Below are 23,613 nucleotides of genomic sequence, written 5' to 3'. Positions count from 1 at the left end.
AACTCCATAAATGGTAGCTATTATTGTTGTTTTAAGTCTGAACCAAATTTATAACCACAGGTGAACTGAGATAGGGGAATTCTCAGAAATTCCCTGAGTTGGAAAGAGTCAATATCAAGGAAGTTGTAAAAGCTCCAAAGTTACATATTCTAATATCACATATTTAAATATCAAGAATGACAGCTGAGCTCTAACTATATTGCTCTTCATGAAGAGAATTTTCTTTCTGTACAAAATGTTTTTAAAAAATCCATTGTCCTCTTCTGTATTTTCTAAATTGTTCTTGTCATTGAGCACATACTATTTTTATAATTAGGAAAATGAATTTATTTTAAAGAGGTGGAAAAGAGACAGACAGACACACCATCTGCTACTGCCAGAGAGCCTGAACAACTGAGGTAAGGAAGTGGCAATGGAGTGAGGGTGATGAATCTGAGAAAAATTTACAAGGTATTCAAAATTCTGTACGGGGAATTTGTGGATAGTGTTGCAAGAACCACTGTCATCATGTGGGCCATGAGATTTAAATTATTGTAAGATAATTTTTTAAACAAAAGAATAAAGTTTTCAGAAATCTAGCAGTTTTACCTGATAAGGTCCTGAACTCGACTGTTAAAAGCATCACCTTGTGAGGGTTTGTTTTTCATTTCCTGTGTTGATATTTTTGGTGTAGCTGGCCGGCTGTTTCCATCTGGTCGATTGGCAATCAGGCAGCTAAAAACCACAGCGCTGACTTTGAGAAGTCCAGTTGTTAAGCCTTCAAAAACCTGTTTATTTGTATTTCTTCCCAAAATAGCATTATTTTTATCTGGAACATAAACCTAGATGAAAAAAAGTACAGTAAATGTGCTTTAATAAAACCACCCAAAATTGAGAAGATTTAGAACATTTCTGGAATCATAAATAATTTTGAAATTCTATAGGTGACAATCTAAAATGTTCAAGAGTGTTGGCGCTGAAGTCAGATTGCTAGTTCAAATCTCAGCTTTGCCCTCACTACCTGAGTGCCCTTGGAGAGGGTTACTAGTAATACTTCTAAACTCTAATAAGATGGATAATGACAGTGCCTATGTGGCAGAGTTCTTACAAGGATTAAATGAGTTAATGCACATCAAATTCTTAGTATATGCATAGGCACGTAGCAGATATTCAATATTTATTTAATTGAATAAATTATATTAAAAATTATATGAACTCAGAAAACAAACCAATAGATAAACTGACAGCATTGTTTTTTGTTAGAGTGAATTTTAAAAATATCTAACCTAAATTCCTCTATTTGGGTTAAATTTGCATTTCTTATTAAAAAATGGCAGAATGGTCTTTTCCTAGTACATATGGTTACATTCAGCTTTCTTTGTGTACAGTTTACAGGAAGTAATGTGGTCATTAAAAGCTGGGGCTTGGAGCCAGAACCTGGGCTTGGATTCTGGCTCTGCAGCTGTATGAGCTGAGACAAATTCCTTGCTTTCTTTATCTCCGTACCTCCCAGGACTACCGTGAAGTTCAAATAAGAAGATGAATGGGAAAATATTTAGTAAACTATTATATTCCACAAATAGACTTACTTAGTGATAACTAGCCTTTGCCTCATTTTCACTCTTTACCTGTACTAATTCTATCAAAGATAGATGAATAAATGGTTACTTGGATCCAAAAGGAGGATCTTTATAAACACAAGCAACTTACTGGCCAGAACTAGTTACACAGTTCAACTCAACCACAAAGGATCCAGGAAATGTCATCCTATTATGTACTTGGGAAGAGAGAGAGAATCAGAATATTCCATACACAGCACTACTGACTGCATAGTAATATTGTTTTCTGCACTATGACTATGCAAATATTCACAGCTAATCTATTTAACAAATGACTATATTTACTTTCTTGTCCAAATTTATGGTTTCACTCAGATAACCATTTTTTTTCATACTTGAATTTCCTAGTTATGTATCATTAATTCATTGTCAAGCTTTCTGGTTAAAATGAAGTTTCCTCTCAAGTTTAAACACGTCAGGGATTGTAGATTCTTTTTCTTCCCCCAGTGGAGAGATTCTTCCTGAAATCTGCCATCTTCCTGCTCTACTCCGGACCAGCTGCTCCCTAGGCCCACTACACAGCTTTCACGTTGAGACTGCCCTTCATCTTTATCCCAAGGATCCCGTTCACCTCTCCTCTGGGTTAGATGCCCTTATTTCTCAGATCCTATGTCTTCTTTTTCTTCCCATATAATTCTCTTATTTTGTTGTTGGATATATTCTAGCAGCTTCTTGAGAAAGAGTGCATGGGAAGAAACATTTTGAGATCTTGTGTGTCTGAAAATATCTTTATTCTATCCTTACACTTGACTGATTAACATGGTTGGATTCTTGGTTGGAACCCATTTTCCTTTAGTTTTAAAGGACTGCTTCAGTGTTTTTTAGTTCAAACACTGCTGTTGAGAAGTCCACTCTAATTCCTGCTGTTTTAGTACATGCCCTGTACGTTGCTCCCTAGCAACTTAGGAACTTCTTATCCCTGATTTCTTGTGCCTTGGCATAAAGTCTTCTTTCATTTATTGCACAAAAACACAGTGCTCATTTCAATTTGAAAGCCATATGTTTCATTTCTGGGAAAATTTCTTGCATTATTTCTTTGCTAATTTCTTCCCATTCATTTTCTCTGTTGGATTTTGGATCTGGACTTAACTTCTCTAATTTTTAAAAAAATATCTTTTTCCCTTGTTTTTCACCTTTCTGTGTTTTGTCCTAATTCTTTGGAGATTTCCTTAACTTTACTTTCCAGTCTTTTTACTGAGTTTTTCCTTTCATCAATTATATTTTTAATTTTTAAGAGCTCTTTTTGGTCTTCCAATATGTTTTTTTTTTTTTTTTTTTTTTGAGATAGAGTCTTACTCTGTTGCTGGGGCTGGAGTGCCATGGCGTCAGCCTAGCTCACCGCAACCTCAAACTCCTGGGCTCAAGCAATCCTCCTGCCTCAGCCTCCCGAGTAGCTGGGACTACAGGCATGCACCACCATGCCTGGCTAATTTTTTTCTATATATATAATTTTAGCTGTTCAGATAATTTCTTTCTATTTTTAGTAGAGATGGGGTCTTGCTCTTGCTCAGGCTGGTCTCGAACTCCTGAGCTCAAACGATCCGCCCACCTCGGCCTCCCAGAGTGCTAAGATTACAGGCGTGAGCCACTGCGCCCGCCTTCCTATATGTTTTGTTTTTATGGTATCTTGTTTTTAGTTCATGAATACAGTATCTTCTCATCTCTGTGAAATTATACTTTTAAAAAAGATTTTGTTTCTTGCATGGTCTCTGTTTCCTTCGAGTTTGTTCTCTGTACTTCACGTTGAAGGCTTTCCTCAAATGTGTGGTTAATCTTGGGCTTTTTGTTCACACTTAAGATTGATGAACAGATACATGAATCAGTTTATCACAATCTGGATCTAACCACAAGTTGGATACAAACTTCTGGGTGAGGGACTTTAATTTGGGTGATGAGGCACAGGTTCAGCTTTTCCACGGGGGGAATCCCAACTTTCAATATGTATAGGTTTGATCTCCTAGGACAGTTAATTTCTTTATATAGAATGGAATCCTATATCCTCCTAACCCGGAGTATATAACATGGTGCCTGTTTTCTCAGAAGTTCATAGAAGAGGGCTGAGTGTCTCACTGTTCTGGGATAGATCTTCATTGAATCATTCTGTTTTTGCATAACTGTGCCTGGTGTGCCTAGGTACTGAGTAACTTTGTTCAAGCTAGGGTCTTCCATGAGGGTTGAGGAGGGCAGTTATTTGGCTATATATGTAGCAGATGGGGCCTAGGGCACCTAACTGGCTCTTATTTAGACTTTCAACCAATCTTCCTCTTTTCAGCCCCATTTGCATCCTCATTTTCTGAGATAGTTGATAACTCTAATTCTTGAGCCTTCTGGGATTCTGTGGCACAAATTTTCTTCTGCCATACTTCTTCCTTCTAGTTTAAGGCTTTAGCTTTTAGGCAATTGTCTTTCAATCATCTGCTTTCTAGGTTAAAAAATATTTGTTTTCCTTTCCTTCCTGTGCTCTTTGAGCGTTTATGACTTTATCTATATACTAGAATGTCAGTGGGGCCTCTGGACAGAATGTAATTTATGTGTTCAGTTTGCCACATTTTCAAATTAACTCAATAAATTCTCTAAAGACACAACTTTCTTTTTCTTTTACACACCACGGAAAGAATATGAGTAACACATTTCTGGGTAATGTCAGAGTTCTTCACTCATCACAAATTTTCATATTCCTTTTTTCCCCCACAACTTTGTACTGCTTTTCATCATAAAGTATTTAAAATAAAACATTATGCATGTATGAATGGTGTCTTTAGCAATCTTTCATTAATCTAGAAGTGTTTTATCCAGTAATTGCATCTTTTAAGAATACAGTTGAGAACCAAGAAGAAATAAAAAAAACTTCTGAGATACCAAACTATTACAATAATATCATTTATTTAATCAATTGCTCATCTAGCATTTGAATACCTAACACATACATGGCCGAGGGAGCAGAAGGATGCTCTGCTCAACCTGAGGCTTTCATTCAGACCCTACAGACTCTGATTTTACAGAACTGTAATAAGTTGTGGTTTTTTGGTTTACACAACAGAAGGAATAATATAAAGAAAAGTGCTGCCCGTTTTAGAGGTAGGCAGTAGCGAAATGTGACACTAACTCTGGGAGCACAAGATGAGACAGATATAAGAATGCAAAAGGCATTGCAATGTGGGGACAGTTAGACTCACTCATCTTTAGTTCCTATGAAATTATTTTTTATTACAAACCAGTGTTATAACTGTGAATTCTCAAAATGACAACTTTCAGATGTCAAGCACAGGTTAAATTATGAGCCATGCTTATGGGGGAGGGGAGGGAACAATAAAAACAAATGTTTATTGGGTTTTTCCACTATGCCAGATCCTTAAACATTTTTCTTACATCATCTTATTTAATATTTACAGACTAAGAAATCAAAGTTTGGAGATATCAAACAACATGACCAAGTTCACAGCTAATTATGGAAGACCTGAACCTGATCTGTTAAAGACTCTAAATCCCATGTGCTTTCCCGTACCCCACACCGACTCCCTCCTACTGGGTATCTCTTTTACTGAAGATTCTGGAGAAACTTTGTCTCTGGTGGAGGAAGTGAAAATTGGTCATGGGCCAAACACTGCCTCATTGATATCTCTTTCATTAAAAAACAAGAGCTTTATTCTTGGCCAAAAGAGTAAGAAAATATTTAAGGGCTGTTGGGATAATTCTGGGTGAAATATACTACTTTTATTATTCAGGAACTATAAATGTGGTTGGGGACCAAATGCCACTTCTTAATCCACTCCTAGAAAATCAGCTCAATGTAAAGTAAGTCAGATATACTATTCCTGTATTTTCTGCCTGTAGGTGACAATTTTTGATTATCTATCTCATTGGGCCTTTTTATTTATTTATTTAAGAGATTGGGTCTTGCTCTGTCACCCAGGCTGGAGTGCAGTGGTGGGATCACAGCTCACTGCAACCTCAAACTCCTGGACTTTAGTGATCCTCCTGCCTCAGACTCCTGAGTAGTTGGGACTGCACCATGCCTAGCTATTTTTTTGTTTGTTTGTTTGTTTTTGTAGAGATGGGGTCTTGCTATGTTGCTCAAGCTGGTCTCAAACTCCTGGCCTCAAGCAATTCTTTCGCCTTAGCCTCCCAAAGTGCTGGGATTACAGGGATGAGCCACCTTGCCCAGCTTTCACTGGGGCTTTGTGCTTAATTTTATAAACACCATTTTGTCAGTTTCTCATAAAGTAAACACAAATTGGAAACCCTCTATAACAATGTAGCAGTTATACAAAGAAGCCCTGTGGCCCTGCAGGAGCCAAGCCTCCCTTGTTAGGCTTGCTGGGATGAATACTGGGATCTCAGACCTAGGTCCACAGGCCTTTACTATAGTGGACAGTCTTTTCACGATCTCCTTGTTCTCTAATAGTCTCGATGAGCCTTACATCCAATTTAATCACCTCATCATTGTTTTCACAGAAAACATTTTCATAGAAAATTTCAATTTTTTCTAATTCCCTCATTTAGTATTGGCACTTTTACCACAGAGAATAGTGTTCTTTTGCATCCAAGCTTTGGTAGAGTGTTTTTTGGTCTTTCTTCACAGGACATTATTTTATTCAAATGGTCCCAGAAATTCTCCTTATCCCTTTGTATAGATTTTTCTTTTGCTGGGTTTAAATTATTTTTTATTTCTTTAAAAATTTATTCATTTATTTTTGTTTTTAAAATTTCAGAATATTATGGGGCTACAAACATTTTGGTTACAAATATTGCCTTTGCATCACCCAAGCCAGAGCTACAAGCCTGCCCATCAGCAATGTTTTAACAGAAACCAATGTTTCATCTAGGAAAGAGTTTCAAAATTGCCAGAATTAAGGTAAGGAGGGGCTAATCTTCAGTGAGACAAAAAGGCTCTTTCTAGTCTTAAAAATGAGATCGGATAAAAAGAAACTTTAAGGAGAAGGTGTCTATACCGTAAAGGATATTCTGTTCAAAGCAGTACATCACATTGCTGTCTTTCCTCTAACCGGATATCACTGTTACTTGCCAGAGGTAAAATAACTTGTGAGCAACTTGCTCTTCTGCGGCAATTTTTATTGGTGGGATACACACTTACATGAGTTCTGGTATCTGCTCATAGACAAACATTTGAGTTTGAACTTAAAATAAAGCAGGCTGTTGAGCCAAAGGCGCATTGTAAGCTGACGGGCCTGTCCTTTAGGAAAGGTGTGTGTGTAAGCAACGTCCTCCCATCCCCCCTGCTCTGCTCTATTGTACACTTGGCTTACCTGAGCCTGCAACACATTCCATACTGGGGTGGGTGGTCTGTGGAGGGCCAGGGAAGGTTACTTTCCTAGTATGCAGTAGTGCTTGTAACTACCACCTGCTGGTGTATACCAAGCCTGGCCTGGGAAAAGACAGAGCTATGTAGCTTTTGGCCCTTCTCAATCTGTCTCCCTGAGGCAGAAATCTAAAACCATGCTCTCTTTTCAAATGGATGAAAGGTATTTCCTTTAGTATATTTCTTTAGACTATACTAGTGTGGTCATTACCTTATTCTTATAATAGCAGGAAATTATAAGGTGATTTCATGTACATAATCTTACCACACATTTTCCTCTTCCCCTTAAAGATATTTGGCCTTCTTAAAATTTGTGGATATGTTATATAGTTTTAGATATAGAAAGACTCTTATAATCAAATCTTTTCATTTTCTCTTTGGGAAAAGCAAGGTCCAGAGGAGGAAGGGACTTTGCTGAGAATATAGAAACCATGAGGGCTGGAGTAAGTACTGGTGCTGATTCTCTAAACCTACTCCAAAAAGAAACCCAATATTTATAGGACCAAGCCCAGAGGCAAAATGTTTTTAGCAAAATTAAATTAAAAGTCATTATCACTTTTAAAAGCCAGACTCGTACTGTTTTTTCCCCAGCACTTCCCATCACAAAATGGTTTCGAATACTTGCTACATTCTTGTTTGCAATAAAGAAAGATGCTTGTATTAGTAGTATAAACCTATTGTTCTGTGACAGGATTCTATGAGAGAGAAAATTAAATTGGCAATCAGTGGTAATTCTACACAACTAACTTTTAGTATTCTGTAGCTGGGCTTATGCATTTTCCAAGCTGTGCAGCGTGTTCACAATGGTCGGAATATGAATTAAGTTCACTGAGAATCAATGAGAGATTTAGAAAACTTCTGTCCAGACAGTGCCAGAGTATAGAACAAAAGAAGGCAAAAAATGTGCAAGGGCTCCAGCAGCAGATACAGATTCCTACATTGTTGGCATCATTTTATTTCCTATAGCTACACTGTCATTAAACATACAACATGCTTTTTGTCATTGATATTTTATAAAACATCTATGCCCATGTTACATTATGCATTAAAAATAGAACTGCTGAAAGATATTTACCTCAATGATTTACTTGGCTTGAAAATATAAAAGGAAATTACAAAGGAAGGGCTAATAGTTTTTCAACATTATCTTTTCTTAAATTTTCCCCTTCTTTTTATCCCACAAACAGTATTATGACAATATTAAAGACATTACAATTTATCCTAAATATCATTGCCCTTTCTAACAATTTATGCCTTTGAGTCTCTATTCATATATTTTATGTAGCCAAAATCCTAACAACATAAAATGTCAGCAAACTTTACGGTGTATGCCTTAATGGCCATGATGCTTAGAATACTCTTTGTTACAAATGTTGAATCATATCATTCCTGTTTACTGTAGCACATATCACATGACATTTTAAATATTTCTTGTCTCTCTTTCCTACTAGATTGTGAGCTACAATTTGTCTCTGTAATTCCAGAGCCTAAATATTTGTCCAGTGAAAGAATGAGTAGCTTCTAGAGGCATTGACAAAGCAGCTTTGGTGTGCTAAGAGCACTGTCTGGGAGCTGAGAAGCCTGGGTCCCCTTCTAGCTCAGCCACTAGTACCAGCACGACCTGAGTGTCTCCGGTTCCTCATCTACAAAATGGGCACTTGGCTTTCACTAATATTTATTGAAAGTCTGCTTGAGTAAGATAGTGAGCTAGGTGCCTCTATATACATTTATTTTGTTAAATGTTTATAGAAGCCCTCTAATATATCTATTATTAACCCCATTGTGCAAATACAGAGACAGAGGCTGAGAAAGGTTAAGCACCTTACACAATATCGTGAAGTCAGGACATCTGACTCCATGTTTGGTGTTTCGCCCCCAACACTGTTGTATCTTTCCTGGCATGAGGCTGAACTGGTTAATCTCTGAGACCTCTTTTAATTCTCAAATTCTATAGGTATTTATTTACGATCATGAAATTATCCCAGTAACCTCTATCTGGATTATAGGCAAAAACAAGGAAATAACAAAAACCACTGAAAAAGGAGGTAGAAGCAGGTATGTTGACACCAGTGAGAAAATAATTCAGCAGTGAAGGTTGGAGTGAAAAAAGAATAACACCACTGCTATACTAGAGGGAGGACCTTGAAGAGCTGAGAACATCAGAGACTCTCAGAGTTGAAAAGCCCCATTGTGGTCATTACCTAGTTCATCCTCCCAAACAACGCAGGGGTTCCTTAATGCTGGCCTTCTATCCCCAGCCACAGAGTGCTCACCAATCGTCCACCAAGGCAGGCCTTTCCAACTTTAAGGAATTCTGATTGTTCATTATGCTTAAGTCAATGTCTTTTATGGCTTCTAGCCCTATAGACCCCTGCCAATCCAGTGGTCATTGGCCTTTTCTTTCCTCTTTGGCAACTAGAACACAATTGTTTCCCTTTCCCTAGGAGAACTGTTCAGAATTTCAAAACAGCTCTCATGCACACGGAGTCCCAGTTTCATCATTTGTTTCATACATGGCATGGTTTCCAATCTGTTTACCCTCCAGGCTACTCTCTATTCTACAGGGGGACTATCATCCTCTTGTTCTGAACATCATTTAACTATATGATATGACTTTAGTTTTTTTCAGAAGTCATGTCACACTCCTGACACACTGAGTTCACAGTCATCTAAAACCTCTAGGTAAAGACCCTCTAGCCCTGAGTCTTTTCCACTGATGCAACAGAAAAGCTAGTTACCACCACACCCCGCAGCTATTCTTTCGACTTAAATACCAGCCCACTGAGATCATTACCAGTCCTGATTCTATCACTCCAAAAATGGCCTATCCCTCACAATTTTATTCAAATTTGATATACCTGCTTTCTATGCCTCTCATAGCCAGACTTCTGTGAACACAGGGCTGAAGCTCAAAGGCTCTGAATGCACACAGCCAACCACTGAACCCACACTGGGGCATAACTGACCAAAACAGCCTTCATTGTCTTTTGGAAATGCAAACCATGCCACTTGTAAAATGGAAGCCCTTTATCGGATGTGTAGCACGCAAATATTTTCTCCCATTCTGTAGGTCATCTATTCGCTCTAATGATAGTTTCCTTGGCTGTGCACAAGCTTTTTAATTTGATCAGGTCCCATTTATTTATCTTTGTTGCTGCTGTGATTGCTTTGGGGGTCTTCTTCATAAATTTTTTGCCTAGGTCGATGTCTATAAGAGTTTTCCCAACATTTTCTTCTAAAATTCTTAAGGTTTCACACCTTAGGTTTAAGTCTGTTATCCACCGTGAGTTGATTTTTATGAGAGGCGAGAAGTAGGAATCCAGTTTCAATCTTCTGCATGTGGTTATCTAGTTTCCCCAGCACCATTTATTGAATAGAGATTCTTTTCCCCAATGTAGATTTTTGTCTGCTTTGTCAAAGATGACAATATGAGGATGGTCTTATATCTGGGTTCTCAGTTCTATTCCAAAACAAAGGTCTATATCTCTGTTCTTGTGCCAGTACCATGCTGTTTTGGTTACCAGAGCCTTGTGGTAAAGATTGAAATCTGGCAGACTGATGCCTCCCAATTTGTTCTTTTTGTTTAAGATTGCTTTGGCAAGGTCTTCTCTGGTTCCATATGAAGCATAGAATTATTTTTTCTCCATCTGTAAAGAATGATGATGGTATTTTGATAGGGATTGCATTAATTCTGTAGATCACTTTAGGTACTATGGACATTTTAACAATATTGATTCTGCCAATCCATGAGCATGGTAGGGTTTTCCATCTGTTTACATCTTCTACAATTTCTTTTCTCAGTGTTTTATAGTTCTCCCTATATAGGTCTCTCACCTCCTTCGTTAAGTATATTCCTAAATATTTAATTGTCTTTGATGCTATTGTGAAAGGTGTTGTGTCTTTGATTTGATTTTCAGCTTGACTGTTATTGGTGTATATGAATGCCACTGATTCTGTGCCTTTATTTTGTATCCTGAGACTTCACTGAATTCATTTATCAATTCCAGGAGTCTCTTGGTTGAATCTTTGGGATTTTCTAGATATAATGCCATCAGCAAAGAGTGAGAGTTTGACCTCTTCTGCCCCATTTGGACACCCTTAATTCTCCTTTCTTGTCTGACTGCTCTGGCAAGGACTTCCAGCACTATGTTGAATAGAAGTGGAGATAGTGGGCAACCTTGTCTGGTTCCAGTTCTAAGTGGGAATGCTTTCAATTTTTCCCTGTTCAGTATGATATTGGCTGTGGGTTTATTATATATGGCTTTAATAATTTTAAGTTATGTCCCATCTACGCCTATATTGTTAAGAGTTTTTATCATAAAAGTGTGGTGGATTTTGTCAAGTGCTTTTTCCTGTGTCTATTGAGAGAATCATGTAGTCTTTGTTCTTGCTTTTAATTATGTGGTGAATTGCATTTATAGATTTGCATATGTTGAACCATCCTTGCATCTCTGGGATAAAGCCCACCTGGTCATGATGAATTATTTTTTTGATCTGCTGTTGGATTCGGTTTGCTAAGATTTTCTTGAGGATTTTTGCATCTATATTCATGAGGGATATTGGTCTGTAGTTTTCTTTTTTTGTTGTGTCCTTTCCTGGCTTTGGTATCAAGGTTATATTGGCTTTGTAGAATGAGTTGGGGAGGATACTATCCTTCTCAATGTTGTGGAATAATTTCTGCAGTATAGGTATGAGTTCTTTGGAAGTTTGGTAAAATTCAGGTGTGAACCCATCTGGTCCAGGACTTTTTTTTTTTTGGAAGATTTTTAATTGCTGCTTCAATTTCTGGGCTTGATATTGGTCTGTTCAGGAATTCTATTTCTTCCTGATTGAGCCTAGGAAGGTTATGTGTGTGTAAGAATTTGTCCATTTCCTCCACGTTTTGTAGTTTGTGGGCATACAGATTTTTATAGTATTCAAAGATAATGTTTTGTATTTCCGTGATGTCTGTAGTGACTTCTCCTTTTTCATTTCTGATTGAGCTTATTAGAGTCCTTTCCTTTCTAGTTTTTGTCAATCTAGCAAGAGGGCTGTCAATTTTGCTTATCTTTTTGAAAAACCAACTTTTGGTTTTATTAATCTTCTGTATAGTTCTTTTATTCTCAATTTCATCTAGTTCTCCTCTGATCTTAGTTATTTCTTTTGTTCTGCTAGGTTTAGGACTGATTTGCTCTTCCTTTTCCAATTCCTTGAGATGGTTTATTAGTTTGTTGATTTGTGAACTTTCTGTCTTTTGGATGTGAGCATTTATTGCTATTAGTTTGCCTCTCAGGAATGCTTTTGCTGTATCCCACAGATTTTGATAACTTGTGTCCCTGTTATCATTTAGTTTGAAGAATCTTTTGATTAAATAACATGATAAACAGTAATGCCCATTTAGTAGCTGGGGATTTCAACACCCCACTGACTGAACTGGATAGATGCTCCAAGCAGAAAATAAGTAAAGAAACGATGCACTTAAACAGAGCTCTAGAACAAATGGGTCTAACAAACAGATCATGTAGATACAGAACATTCCACCCAAATGAAGCTGAATATACATTCTTCTCATTAGCTCATGGAACTTTCTCTAAAATCGATCACACCCTAGGCCACAAATCAGATCTCAACAAATTTAAAAACACAGAAATTATACCACGTATCTTCTCAGACCACAGTAGTATAAAATTAGAGATCAATTCCAACAGAAACACTCACCACTTCCCAAAGTCATGGAAATTAAACAATCTATTATTTAAGTCTTGTGTTTTAGAAGGCCTCCTATGACACCGTGCTGATGGGAGGCAGGGAGTGCTACATTATTACTATCAGGTAGGGGTGAAGGGTGCCTCATTATTGTTGGGTGAGGGTAGCAAATCAGGCTTCTGACTTAGTTCTCCACCAACAGCACCACACAAAGGGGGCATGTTACTGTTCCTCACATGGCCTCCACAGGAGGGAGGTGAGGCTTGTTACCACAGTAAGGTAGTAAGTCTTGGCATCTCTCTTGGCCCCTTCTGACACTATCCCAGTGAGGAGGGGAGTAGAGTTTCACCATTTCTGGGTCAGGATAGAAATTCAGGCTTCCAATATGGTCTCCACTGACCCTAGGGAGAGGGGGGCCTCATTACTGCTGGGTGGGGATTAAAATATCAATTTCCCACTGGACTTTCTCTGACAGCACCATGGTGTGGAGGGAGGGGCATTTCATGAGTGCTTAACCCCTTCTTAAGACCTCTGATTCTTCCAGAGAGTAGTACCCACTCTCACTACACCGGGATTTTTCTTGTTGTAGAAATGGTAGTGGTAAAAGAGGCAGTAGCGATAATCGTAATAGCAGCTAACATTTAGTGAGCACTTAATGTGACATTCCATGCGATTCCATGCTAGTAGCTTCATCCAGATCATCTCAACCACCAAAACATGTCCAAAGAGCAGCAGTATTGTTATTCCTATTTTCAGACAAGAAAACTAGGGTTCACAGAGGTTAAATTATACCAGTGTAAGGATTTCAATCTAAGCAGTCTCACTCCTGAGCCTGAGTTTTTAACTATTATACTATATACGGTAGTGAAAATTAATCAAGATGACATGTGAAAGTTCTCAAAAATTATAAAACATTAAACGTGTGATGGAATGTTTATTATCACTTTCCAGAGCACTTCAACAAGTGACCATGGTTAGGTAAATGAAAATCCAGGGCCAGGCATGGTGGCTCACGCCTGTAATCCTAGTGCTTTGGGAGGCTGAGGTGGGAGAATTGCTTGAGGCCAGGAGTTCAAGGACAGCCTGGGCAACATAGTGAGATCTTGTCTCTACAAAAAATAAAAAAATTATCTGGGTAGAGTGGTGTGTGCCTGTAGTCCTAGTTACTTGGGAGGCAGAGGTGGAGGATTGCAGTTTGAGGCTGCAGCTATGATTGTGCCACTGCCCTCCAGCATGGATGACAGAGGGCGACTCTGTCTCTTAAAAAAAAAAAAAAAGAAAGAAAGAAAAGAAAGAAAAAAAGAAAATCAAAACTTCATTCAGTGCTAATGAATCACTTAAACATTGTTTCCCATTGTAATAGCTACCCAAAATACTATGTTTCATACTCAGTAAAACCTGTAAAAGAACCTCTGAAGTTACTTTAGGAAAATACAAGTATATGTTATTTTCTCACAGGTTGTTTTACATTTTGCATGTATAGGTAGGTGAATTTTCCTTTAATCTCTTTTGGCAAGTTAAGTAGAAACCCATGAGCAGAGATGTGTTATGCATAATCACTGAGCTATGCTATCTGCTTTACAGAAGAGACTAATATTCTGGAAGAACTCCTTTAGTTTAAAGAAGTGGTTACACGCATATCAAAAGTAGATAAATTCATATGAAAAAGAAAATGTATGTCATCCACATTTCACTTTGTGACACTGTGGAATACGTATAGTCCCCAACTTACTATGGTTCAACTTAAGACTTTTCATAAGTTGACAGCTTTACGACAGTGTGAAAGGGATATGCATTCAGTAGAAACCATACCTCACTTACTTATACAACCACTGTGTTTTTCACTTTCAGTACAGTAATCAATAAATTACATGAGATAGTCAACACCTCATTATAAAACAGGCTTTGTGTTAGATTTTTCCCATCTACAAGCTAATCTCAGTGTCCTCACCACATTTAAGGCTAGGCTAGGCTATGATGTTCCTTAGGTTAGATGTATTAAGGACTAAAGGTTAAGTCGATCACCAACGGCCAATGATTTAATCAATCTTGCCTATGCAATAAAGCCTCCATAAAAACCAATAGGTCAGGGTTTGGAGAGCTTCCAGATAGGGAAGCAGGTGGAGGTTCCTGGAAGGTGGTGCACCCAGGAAGGGCGTGGAAGCTCCGTGCCTCTTCCCCCATACCCTGCCCTATGCATCTCTTCATCTGCATCTTTTGTAATATCCTTTAATAAACCAGTAAATATAAGTGTTTCCCTGAGTTCCATGGGCTGCTCTAGAAAATTAATCGAACCCAAGGAAGGGGTTGTGGGAACTCTGATTTATAGTTGGTCAGTCAGAAACACAGGTAAAACAACCTGAGGCTTGCGATTGGCATCTGAAGTGGGGGACAGTCTTGTGGAAATGAATCCTCAACCTGTGGGATCTGCCGCTAACTCCATGCAGATTGTGTTAGAACTGAATTGGAGGACACTCAGCTCTTGTCTGCTGCTGAAGGACTATTTGCCTGGTGTGTGGGGAAACCCTGCCCCCAACATCTGAGGTCACAGAATTATTTTGTGTTCTGAGAGTACAGGAGAAAATGAGTACATTATTCCCATATCATCAAACACTTATTTTGAAATGACAATATAATTCTCTGAACCACGAAACACACTGGCTTACAACAATTTCTTTCATTCATCAAACAGATTTTCTTTAACGTGTATAAATTTATGGGGTGCAAGTGCAATTTTGTTACATGCATATATTGCTTAGTGGAGAAGTTTAGATTTTTAGTGTGTCCATCACCTGAATAATGTATATTGTACCCATTAAGTAATTTCTCAACTCCCACCCCCTCCCACCCTTTTGAGTATCCAGTGTTTATCATTTCACCTTTTATGTCCATGTGTACACATTTATTAATAGCTCTCATTTATATAAGTGGGAACATGAGGTATTTGACTATTTCTGAGTTGTTTCACTTAAAGATAATGGCCTCCAGTTCCATCCATGTTGCTGCAAAAGACATGATTTCATTCTTTTTTATGGTTCAATTCCATTGTGTATATGTATATGTTATATATTTATATATGTATATATATATATCACATTTTCTTTATCTAATCACCCATTGATGGACACTAAGCTTGATTCTATATCTTTGCTATTGTAACTAGCACTGTAATAAACATATGAGTGCAGGTATCTTTTTTTTTTTTTCTGAGACAGAGTCTCGCTGTGTTGCCTGGGCTAGAGTGAATGCTGTGACGTCAGCCTAGCTCACAGCAACCTCAAACTCCTGGGCTTAAACGATCGTACTGCCTCAGCCTCCCAAGTAGCTGGGACTACAGGCATGTGCCACCATGCCCGGCTAATTTTTTCTATATATATATTTTAGTTGGCCAGATAATTTCTTTCTATTTTTAGTAGAGATGGGGGTCTCACTCTTGCTCAGGGTAGTCTCGAACTCCTGAGCTCAAACAATCCACCTGCCTTGGCCTCCCAGAGTGCTAGGATTACAGGCGTGAGCCACCGTGCCCGGCCGGTATCTTTTTGATATGATTTCTTTTCCTTTGGGTAGATACCCAGTAGTGGGATTGCTCAATTGAATAGGTATTTCTATTTTTAGTTCTTTGAGAAATCCCCAAACTCTTTTCCATAGAGGTCGTACTAATTTACATTCCCACCAACAGTGTATAAGTGGTCCCTTTTCTCCACATCCTCATCAACATATGTTATTTATTTATTTATTTGAGACAGAGTCTCGCTCTTTTGCCCTGGTTAGAGTGCCATGGCATCAGCCTAGCTCACAGCAACCTCAAACTCCTGGGCTCAAGCAATCCTTCTGCCTCAGCCTCCAGAGTAGCTGGGACTACAGGCATGCGCCACCATGCCCGGCTAATTTTTTCCATATATTTTTAGTTGTCCAGCTAATTTATTTCTATTTTTAGTAGAGACAGGGTCTCGCTCTTGCTCAGGCTGGTCTTGAACTCCTGACCTCGAGTGATCCTCCCATCTCAGCCTCCCAGAGTGCTAGGATTACAGGTGTGAGCCACCATGCCCAGCCTTATTTTTTAATAATAGCCATTCTGACTGGTATAAGATGATATCTCATTGTGGTTTTGTGGTTTGTTTTTTTTTTTTTTTTTGAGACAGAGTCTTGCTTTGTTGCCCTGGGTAGAGTGCAGTGACATCATCATAGCTCACTGCAACCTCCAATTCTTGGGCTCATGTGATCCTCCTGCCTCAGCCTCCTGAGTAGCAGGGACCACAGGTGTGTGTCACCAGGCCTAGTTAATTTTTCTATTTTTAATGGAGACTGGATCTCGCTCTTGCTCAGGCTGGTCTTGAACTTCTAACCTCAAGCAATCCTCCCATCTTGGCCTCCCAGATCACTGTGGTTTTAATTTGCATTTCTCTGATGATTAGTGATGTTGAGTATTTTTTCATATGCTTGTTGGCCATTTGTATGTCTTCTTTTGAGAAATGTCTATTCATGCCCTTTGCCCAATTTTTAATGGGGTTATTTTTGCTGTTGTTGTTGTTCTTGTTTGAGTTTCTTATAAATTCTGGATATTATTCACTTGTTGGTTGCATACGTTGCAAATATTTTCTCCCATTCTTTAGGTTGTCTGTTTACTCAGTTGATTATTCTTTTGCTGTGCAGAAGATTTTTAGTTTAAGTCCCATTTGTCTATTTTTATTTCTGTTGCTTGTGCTTTTGAGGCCTTAGTCATGAGTTCTTTGCCTACACAAATGTCCAGAAGAGTTTTTCATAGGTTTTCTTTTTAGTATTCTTATAGTTTCAGGTCTTACATTTAAGTCTTTAACTCATATTGAGTTGATTTTCATCAAACATTTTTTGAATACTATGTCCTAGGCTCTGTGATAAATTCAAAGGGTGAAGATGTAAGACACACTCTTGCTCTCCAGAGTTCATAGGTAAGTAAACTGTAATTAGAATGTCAGGTGATAAATAAACTCATAGCCCTGTCAGTACTGGTGCGAGGAACAGTGCCTGGAGGAGGTAATCCATGACCTGAGCCTCACAGGAAGAAAAAAACTTAGTTTGCCAGGGTGTGGTGGTGCGGGGCAGTGGAGAGGACACAAGAAGAAACAGAAGGCATGAGAGAGTGTGGACATTGAGGAAACTGTAGGAAGCCAGAAAAGTGGGAAGCAAGAGTGGTTAGATCACACAGGGCCTGGTATGCTTCACTACGGGGTGTGGCTCTCAATTCCAAACACGAGGGCTAAGCTAGCGAAGGATTTTAAGCAAGGGGTGTCATGAGTAGCTTTCACTTTTGAAAGATGACTCATCACAACATGTAGGCTGTTATGAAAGGGGTTACAACTGAAGGCAGGGAAGGAGGCTATTATACTGTAACAACTGAAAGATAATGGGGAATGGAGAATCATCTAATTAATTGCATATTTGGGGGATGGAGAGGAAGAGAGGAGGGATGGTTTTAAAATAATTTCTAGGTTTCTGGCTTAGATGGTAGAGTTCTTTACCAGGATGGGAAATACAGGAAGAGAAGGCAATTTTGAGGGGAAAATACGCCCAGTTCTAGGCCTGATAAGTTACACGTGCCGGGTATGAAGATGCTGACTTGGAATCCTCAGTGTACGGGCAACAGTTGAAACCAAACATAAAACTGTCTATGAAGACTATACAGTTTGGTGGGGGTTGGGGAGGGAGAGGAAAACTCAAAAGGGAATCCTGGGAAATATCAACATTTGCAAAATGGGAGGAAAAGTCCAGAGGCAGATTTTCTACAAACCAAAGGAAGAGAGACTTTCAACTTGGGAAGAACTGGTGACCTTGGTGGAAGTACTTTGAAAGGAATGGTGGAAGAAAAAGCCAAACTAGAGTGGGTGGACAGTGCATGTGTTAGTGTGGAAGTAAAAAGAATGAGTGCAGACAGCTGTTTAAGACGCCTATGACAGGAAGCGGTGATAAGTATGACCAGAAGCCAGTGAGCTGTCATTGTCTTGTATTGGATAGCACCTGGAGATAGTAACACAACAAAGCTTGATGATGCTGGCACTTCACAAGTGATAGCTTAACTTTTGGCAAAATTTGGACAAAAACATGTGCAGGAATGAAACTACCAGAGAGAAATATATGAAAGCGCTAGTCTTGGGATGGGTAATCTGCTCTAACATAGAAGCCAGACTTACCAAATTATTTATAGGCGGCAATAAGCAGTTTTCAAAATTACGTCATTTATTTATTTTTATAAAAAGACCTATCAAATACCTTTTAAACTGTATGTGAAATGTACGATTTTAGAAAAAATTTGGTCTTCCTCTTCCATAATATTCATTTGGAGAACATAACCCATATGTGACATTTCTTACTGCACATGGTAAATTTGAAAGGAGAAGCGAGCATGTATGATCCGAAAAAAAGTGTGCTCCAGATTTTGATCTGTATTCCACACCTAGGTCTTTGACCTAGAAAGCCACTCTAGGAAGGCAGTTGAGTTCAGTAAATATTGGTTTCAGTGCCTCAATGTGCCCACACAAAGTATGGAGGCAAAAGCACTGGGTTACGTTATGGCTCCTCCACTAACTTTGTATGTAGACTTGTACGAATGATGTAACCTCCTTGAGTCTGGCTCCCTCAACTGTAGCTTGAAAGGACTGTCTGAGAGAAACTTTAAAGTTCTTTACATCTGTTGATATTCTCTGATTCTATGACAAGTGGTTGCAAGGTTGCTGAACTAACCCCCTTCTTTTCCCTTTGTTTGGTGATTTTCAAGAGCACGTGGAAAGTTTTCCTTCCATGCCTCTTGCTCTTGTACTTAACTACCCTGTTCCCTCAAATCTCCCTCTGTCTAATTTCAACTTAGGTTTGGCTTCCACCACCATTTCTTCAATGAAGCTTTCTCCAACCTTCCTATTAAAGGAATCTTTTCCTCCTTTGGCCTCTCACAACACCTGATCTTTACTTTGCTTGTGACACTTTCTGCTTTAACATCCATGTCTTATTTATTCTGCTAGACAAGAAGTTGGCAAACTTTTTTCTGTAAAGAGCCAGATCATAAATATTTTATGCTTTGCAGGTCATACAGTCTCCATCACAACTATTCAACTCTACTGTTGTAGGGAGAAAGCAAACATACATAAGCAAATGCTGCATTCCAATAAAACTATTTACAAATGGGGTGGTTTGGCCTGTGGGTCCTAGTTTGCTAACCCCTGTGCTAAATTATAAGCTTCCTGAGAGCAAGCAACACACTGTATTATCTCCGTGTTCCTCGTGAGGCCTACTATAGCCTATTTTTGCCTAGGAAGGCACTCAAAACTTAATAAATTATGTACACTTAAAATATAAGGAAAGAAAATCAATAGTCCTTCTTTTGATATTATTCACATCAAGACATCGAGTTAGGAAGGTTGCAGTGTTGCTTTAAAAAATAGATATAAAAGCCTATGAAGATGGTGTAGTCCTTACCTCCCCTCAATAATTCTATCATTGTCATTACATTGCTGCCTTTTGGAGGTTTTTTTTTTTTTTTTTTCCTTCTATACATCTAGGGAGATGAAGTATACTATGAAGTATACCCTTACCTAGATGCATCAATTGATAACATTTTGCCACTTACACAAGAGCACATTTTAAAAATAAATTTTATTATAAAATGCACCCATTTGAAGTGCATACTTTGATGAATTTTGACAAATGTGTGCAGCTATGTAAGAACCATAGTGATCAAGATACAGAACACTTTCATTATCCCCCTAAGTTTGCTTGTGCCCCTTTGAAGTCAATGTTCCCTTTCACCCTGGAGCCATGGGCAATCACTGATCTGCTTTGTGTCAGTATAGATGACTGCATTTTCTAGAATTTCAAATAACTGGAATCATACAGTAGGTAGACTTTTGAATCTGGCTTTTTTTACTCTAAATAATTTTTCCATGAATTTGGAATAATTCATCCATGTTGCTAAGTGTACCAATAGTTCATTTCTTTTTATTGCTAAGTATTATTCCATTGTATGAATATAACTCAATTTATCCATTCACCTGTTCATGGACATGTGTGTTGTTCAGGGATTTTAGTAATTTACAAACGTGGCTGCTAAGATCATTCCTATACAAGTCATTTTGTGGAGAAATATTTTCATTTTTCTTGGATAAATAGCTAGGTGTGGGATTGCTGGAATACAGGATAAGTGGAGATTCATAGGAAACTGCAAAACTTAAAACATTTTTTTAAAACATAGGAATCTGTTAAACTATATTGTCAATGTTCAAGAGAAAGCAAGTTATTATTCAAGGAACACAACTACATACCAAAGTGTGGTCTATGTTAAGACTTTTGCCACAGTCAGAGGTGTTAATGAGACCTAATATTGCTGCTTTTTCCTCTCTAAACATACGGCTTTAACAGGTAGGAATGAACTGAGCAAGAGCAGAGGCAAACCATAAAGAACGCTTTTAGTTCATTTCCCACATCTCATAAAACCCGAAGAGGAGTGGGAAAGGGCACAGAAACAGGAACTTAGCTGTGTGTATGACTGTTTTAATGTCTGGTGTTACTGTTTTTCTTTCATTTACTGGAAAAGCCAGAAGGCCTGTTGCTTGATGCCTTGTTATGTCTAAATACAAACATGACAACACTGGGATGTAAGCTTCAGGAAGGCAGGCAGAGAATGGATTATTATGGAGTCATGGGAAAGGGCTAACCAGTTTCTCTGTATTTACCATGCCAATTTCTATCCCTCACACCTGAGTTATGTGTATTTTCTTTTCCTCTCCATTTTATCTCTGTCCTGAATCCCCCTCTTCTCTCTGTCTCATTCTTCTCTCTGTCTCACTCTTCTCCTGGGTCCTGCTCTTGTCTTCCGTTTAGAATCAGTCTTCCATTTTCTCTCATCTCTCCATTTTCTGAGTATGTGTACACATGTGCATGTGTATGACTCTTACCCTTGCTAGATTTAGGCTTCTTTTCCTAGTGTTTCCTCCTTCCAAATAGCAGTTACCAAGCCTTGTATCTCTAGACTTAGGAATAGAACTGTTCTGTTGCGTGGTTGACTACGACCTCTGTGCCTTTCAGCTGCAGTAATCTTCTTCCTGCAGCTGGACTCTGAACATCCTGCCACAGCACACCTGGGATACTACAGATTTCCCACCTGGGTATTTGACTGCCCATTTCTCTGAATCTCTTTATTAAATAACATTGGTATTATGTTCAAATTGGCACAAAATGTATATTGAATAGCTGTCATCCCCTTTGAGGAATTTTTTGAGTATGAGTTAGAGTTTTAAAAATTCCTCTGCAAAGATTTTAAATGTATTTCAATTATATAGGTATAGATACGTAGTTTACTGTGAAAGCTTCACTTTCCCTTCATAAGAACAATCATTTCTCCACTAAGGAAACTTTTTCAATTTCAAGGTCATATTTAAGCCCTAAGAAATAAACCCTGTGATTTAAATTATTCCCCGTGTTTCAGCTACTGAGGTCAATGTGCATACCTGATGGAAATCACAAAACTCTTATCACCTCATTCCAGGGTTTTAGAACTTTTATTTCTGTACCAGTTTAAAATATCTGTATTTGTGTGTGTTTAACCTCAAATTTTAGAATAATTTCAAGTATAGTTCAAAGAACTTTTTTTCCTGAACCTTGTGAGAATATATTATTCACATGATGCCCCATCACCACTGAATACTTTTGTATAATTCCAGCAAATGGACACCCTCCTACATTACAATACATTCAACAAAATCAGGAAATGAACACTGATTCTTTATCACCATCTAAACCTCAGAACCCATTCAAAATTCATCAGTTGTCCCACGAATGCCTTTTATAGCAAAAGGATCCAGTTCAGAATCACGCTGCATCTAGTTGTCATATCTTTTATTACTACCGGTCTAGAAAATTCCTCAGTGACTCCTTGAACTTTCATGATTTTTATTTTTATTTATTTATTTCATTTCAGAATGTTATGGGGGTACAAATGTTTGGGTTACATGGATTGCTTTTATACTGCTTAAGATGAAGTTATAAGTGTGCCCATCACCCAGATAGTGTACATTTTACCTGTTAGGTATGATTTCACACATCTCTGCCACACCCCTCCCACCCACTTGATTTCCCTTGAGTTTTAATTCCATCTGTGCATATGAGTGCTGTTCAGTTAGTTACAACTTAATAGCGAGTACATGTGGTGTTTGTTTTTCCATCCTTACAATACTTCATTGAGGAGAATGGTCTCCAGTTCCATTAAATTTTTACAAAAGGTATTAATTCGTTTTTTTTTTATGGCTGGGTAGTACTCTATGGTATACATATACCACATTTTATTAATCCACTCACGAATTGATGGGCATTTGGGTTGATTCCCCATCTCTGTGATTGTGAATTGTGCTGCAATAAAAATTCAAGTCAAATGTCTTTTCCATAAAATGACTTTTTTTTTCCCTTGGGTAAATCCCCAGTAGTGGGATTGCTGGATCAAATGGTAGGTCTACTTTTAGTTCTTTGAGGAATCTCCACACTATTTTCCATACAGGTTATAGTAATTTGCAGTCTCACTGGCAGTGTATGAGTGTTCCTTTCTCTCTGCATCCATGCCAGCATCTATTGTTTTGGGACTTTTTGATAAAAGCTATTCTCACTGGGGTTAGGTGATATATCATTGTGGTTGTGATTTGCATTTCCCTGATGATTAGTGATATTGAGCATTTTTCATATGTTTATTGGCCATTAGTCTATCTTCTTTTGAAAAGTTTCTTTTCATGTCTTTTCCCTACTTTTTAATGGGGTTGATTTTTTCCTTGCTAGTTTGCTTAAATTCTTTGTAGATTCTGGTTATTAGCCCTTTATCGGATGTATAGCATGCAAATATTTTCTCCAATTCTGTAGGTTGTCTATTCACTCTATTGATTGTTTCCTTGGCTGCGCAGAAGATTTTAATTTAATCAAGTCCCATTTATTTTTTGTTGTTGCTGTGATTGCCATTGGGATCTTCTTCATAAATTCTTTGCTGAGGCCAATATCTAGAAG

At 38.2% G+C, this 23,613-nt stretch overlaps 1 protein-coding gene across 6 annotated transcripts in view; it reads right to left on the bottom strand.

Moving 5' to 3' along the window:
• The window catches only part of SCAPER (S-phase cyclin A associated protein in the ER), a 439,517-nt gene that overhangs the window by 67,478 nt on the left and 348,426 nt on the right, over positions 1-23,613 (bottom strand). For all 6 annotated transcript variants that reach the window (XM_045541852.1, XM_045541833.1, XM_045541866.1 and 3 more), the window contains one exon: positions 589-821. In XM_045541852.1, coding sequence (XP_045397808.1) covers positions 589-821 — 233 coding nt within the window. The remainder of the gene's footprint in view (positions 1-588; positions 822-23,613) is intronic.

Source organism: Lemur catta, chromosome 1 (assembly GCF_020740605.2).
Source record: "Lemur catta isolate mLemCat1 chromosome 1, mLemCat1.pri, whole genome shotgun sequence".
In the NCBI taxonomy this organism is placed as follows: domain Eukaryota; kingdom Metazoa; phylum Chordata; class Mammalia; order Primates; family Lemuridae; genus Lemur; species Lemur catta.
Note: the sequence above shows the minus strand (reverse complement) of the source record. Positions and strands in the feature narration are given on the sequence as shown.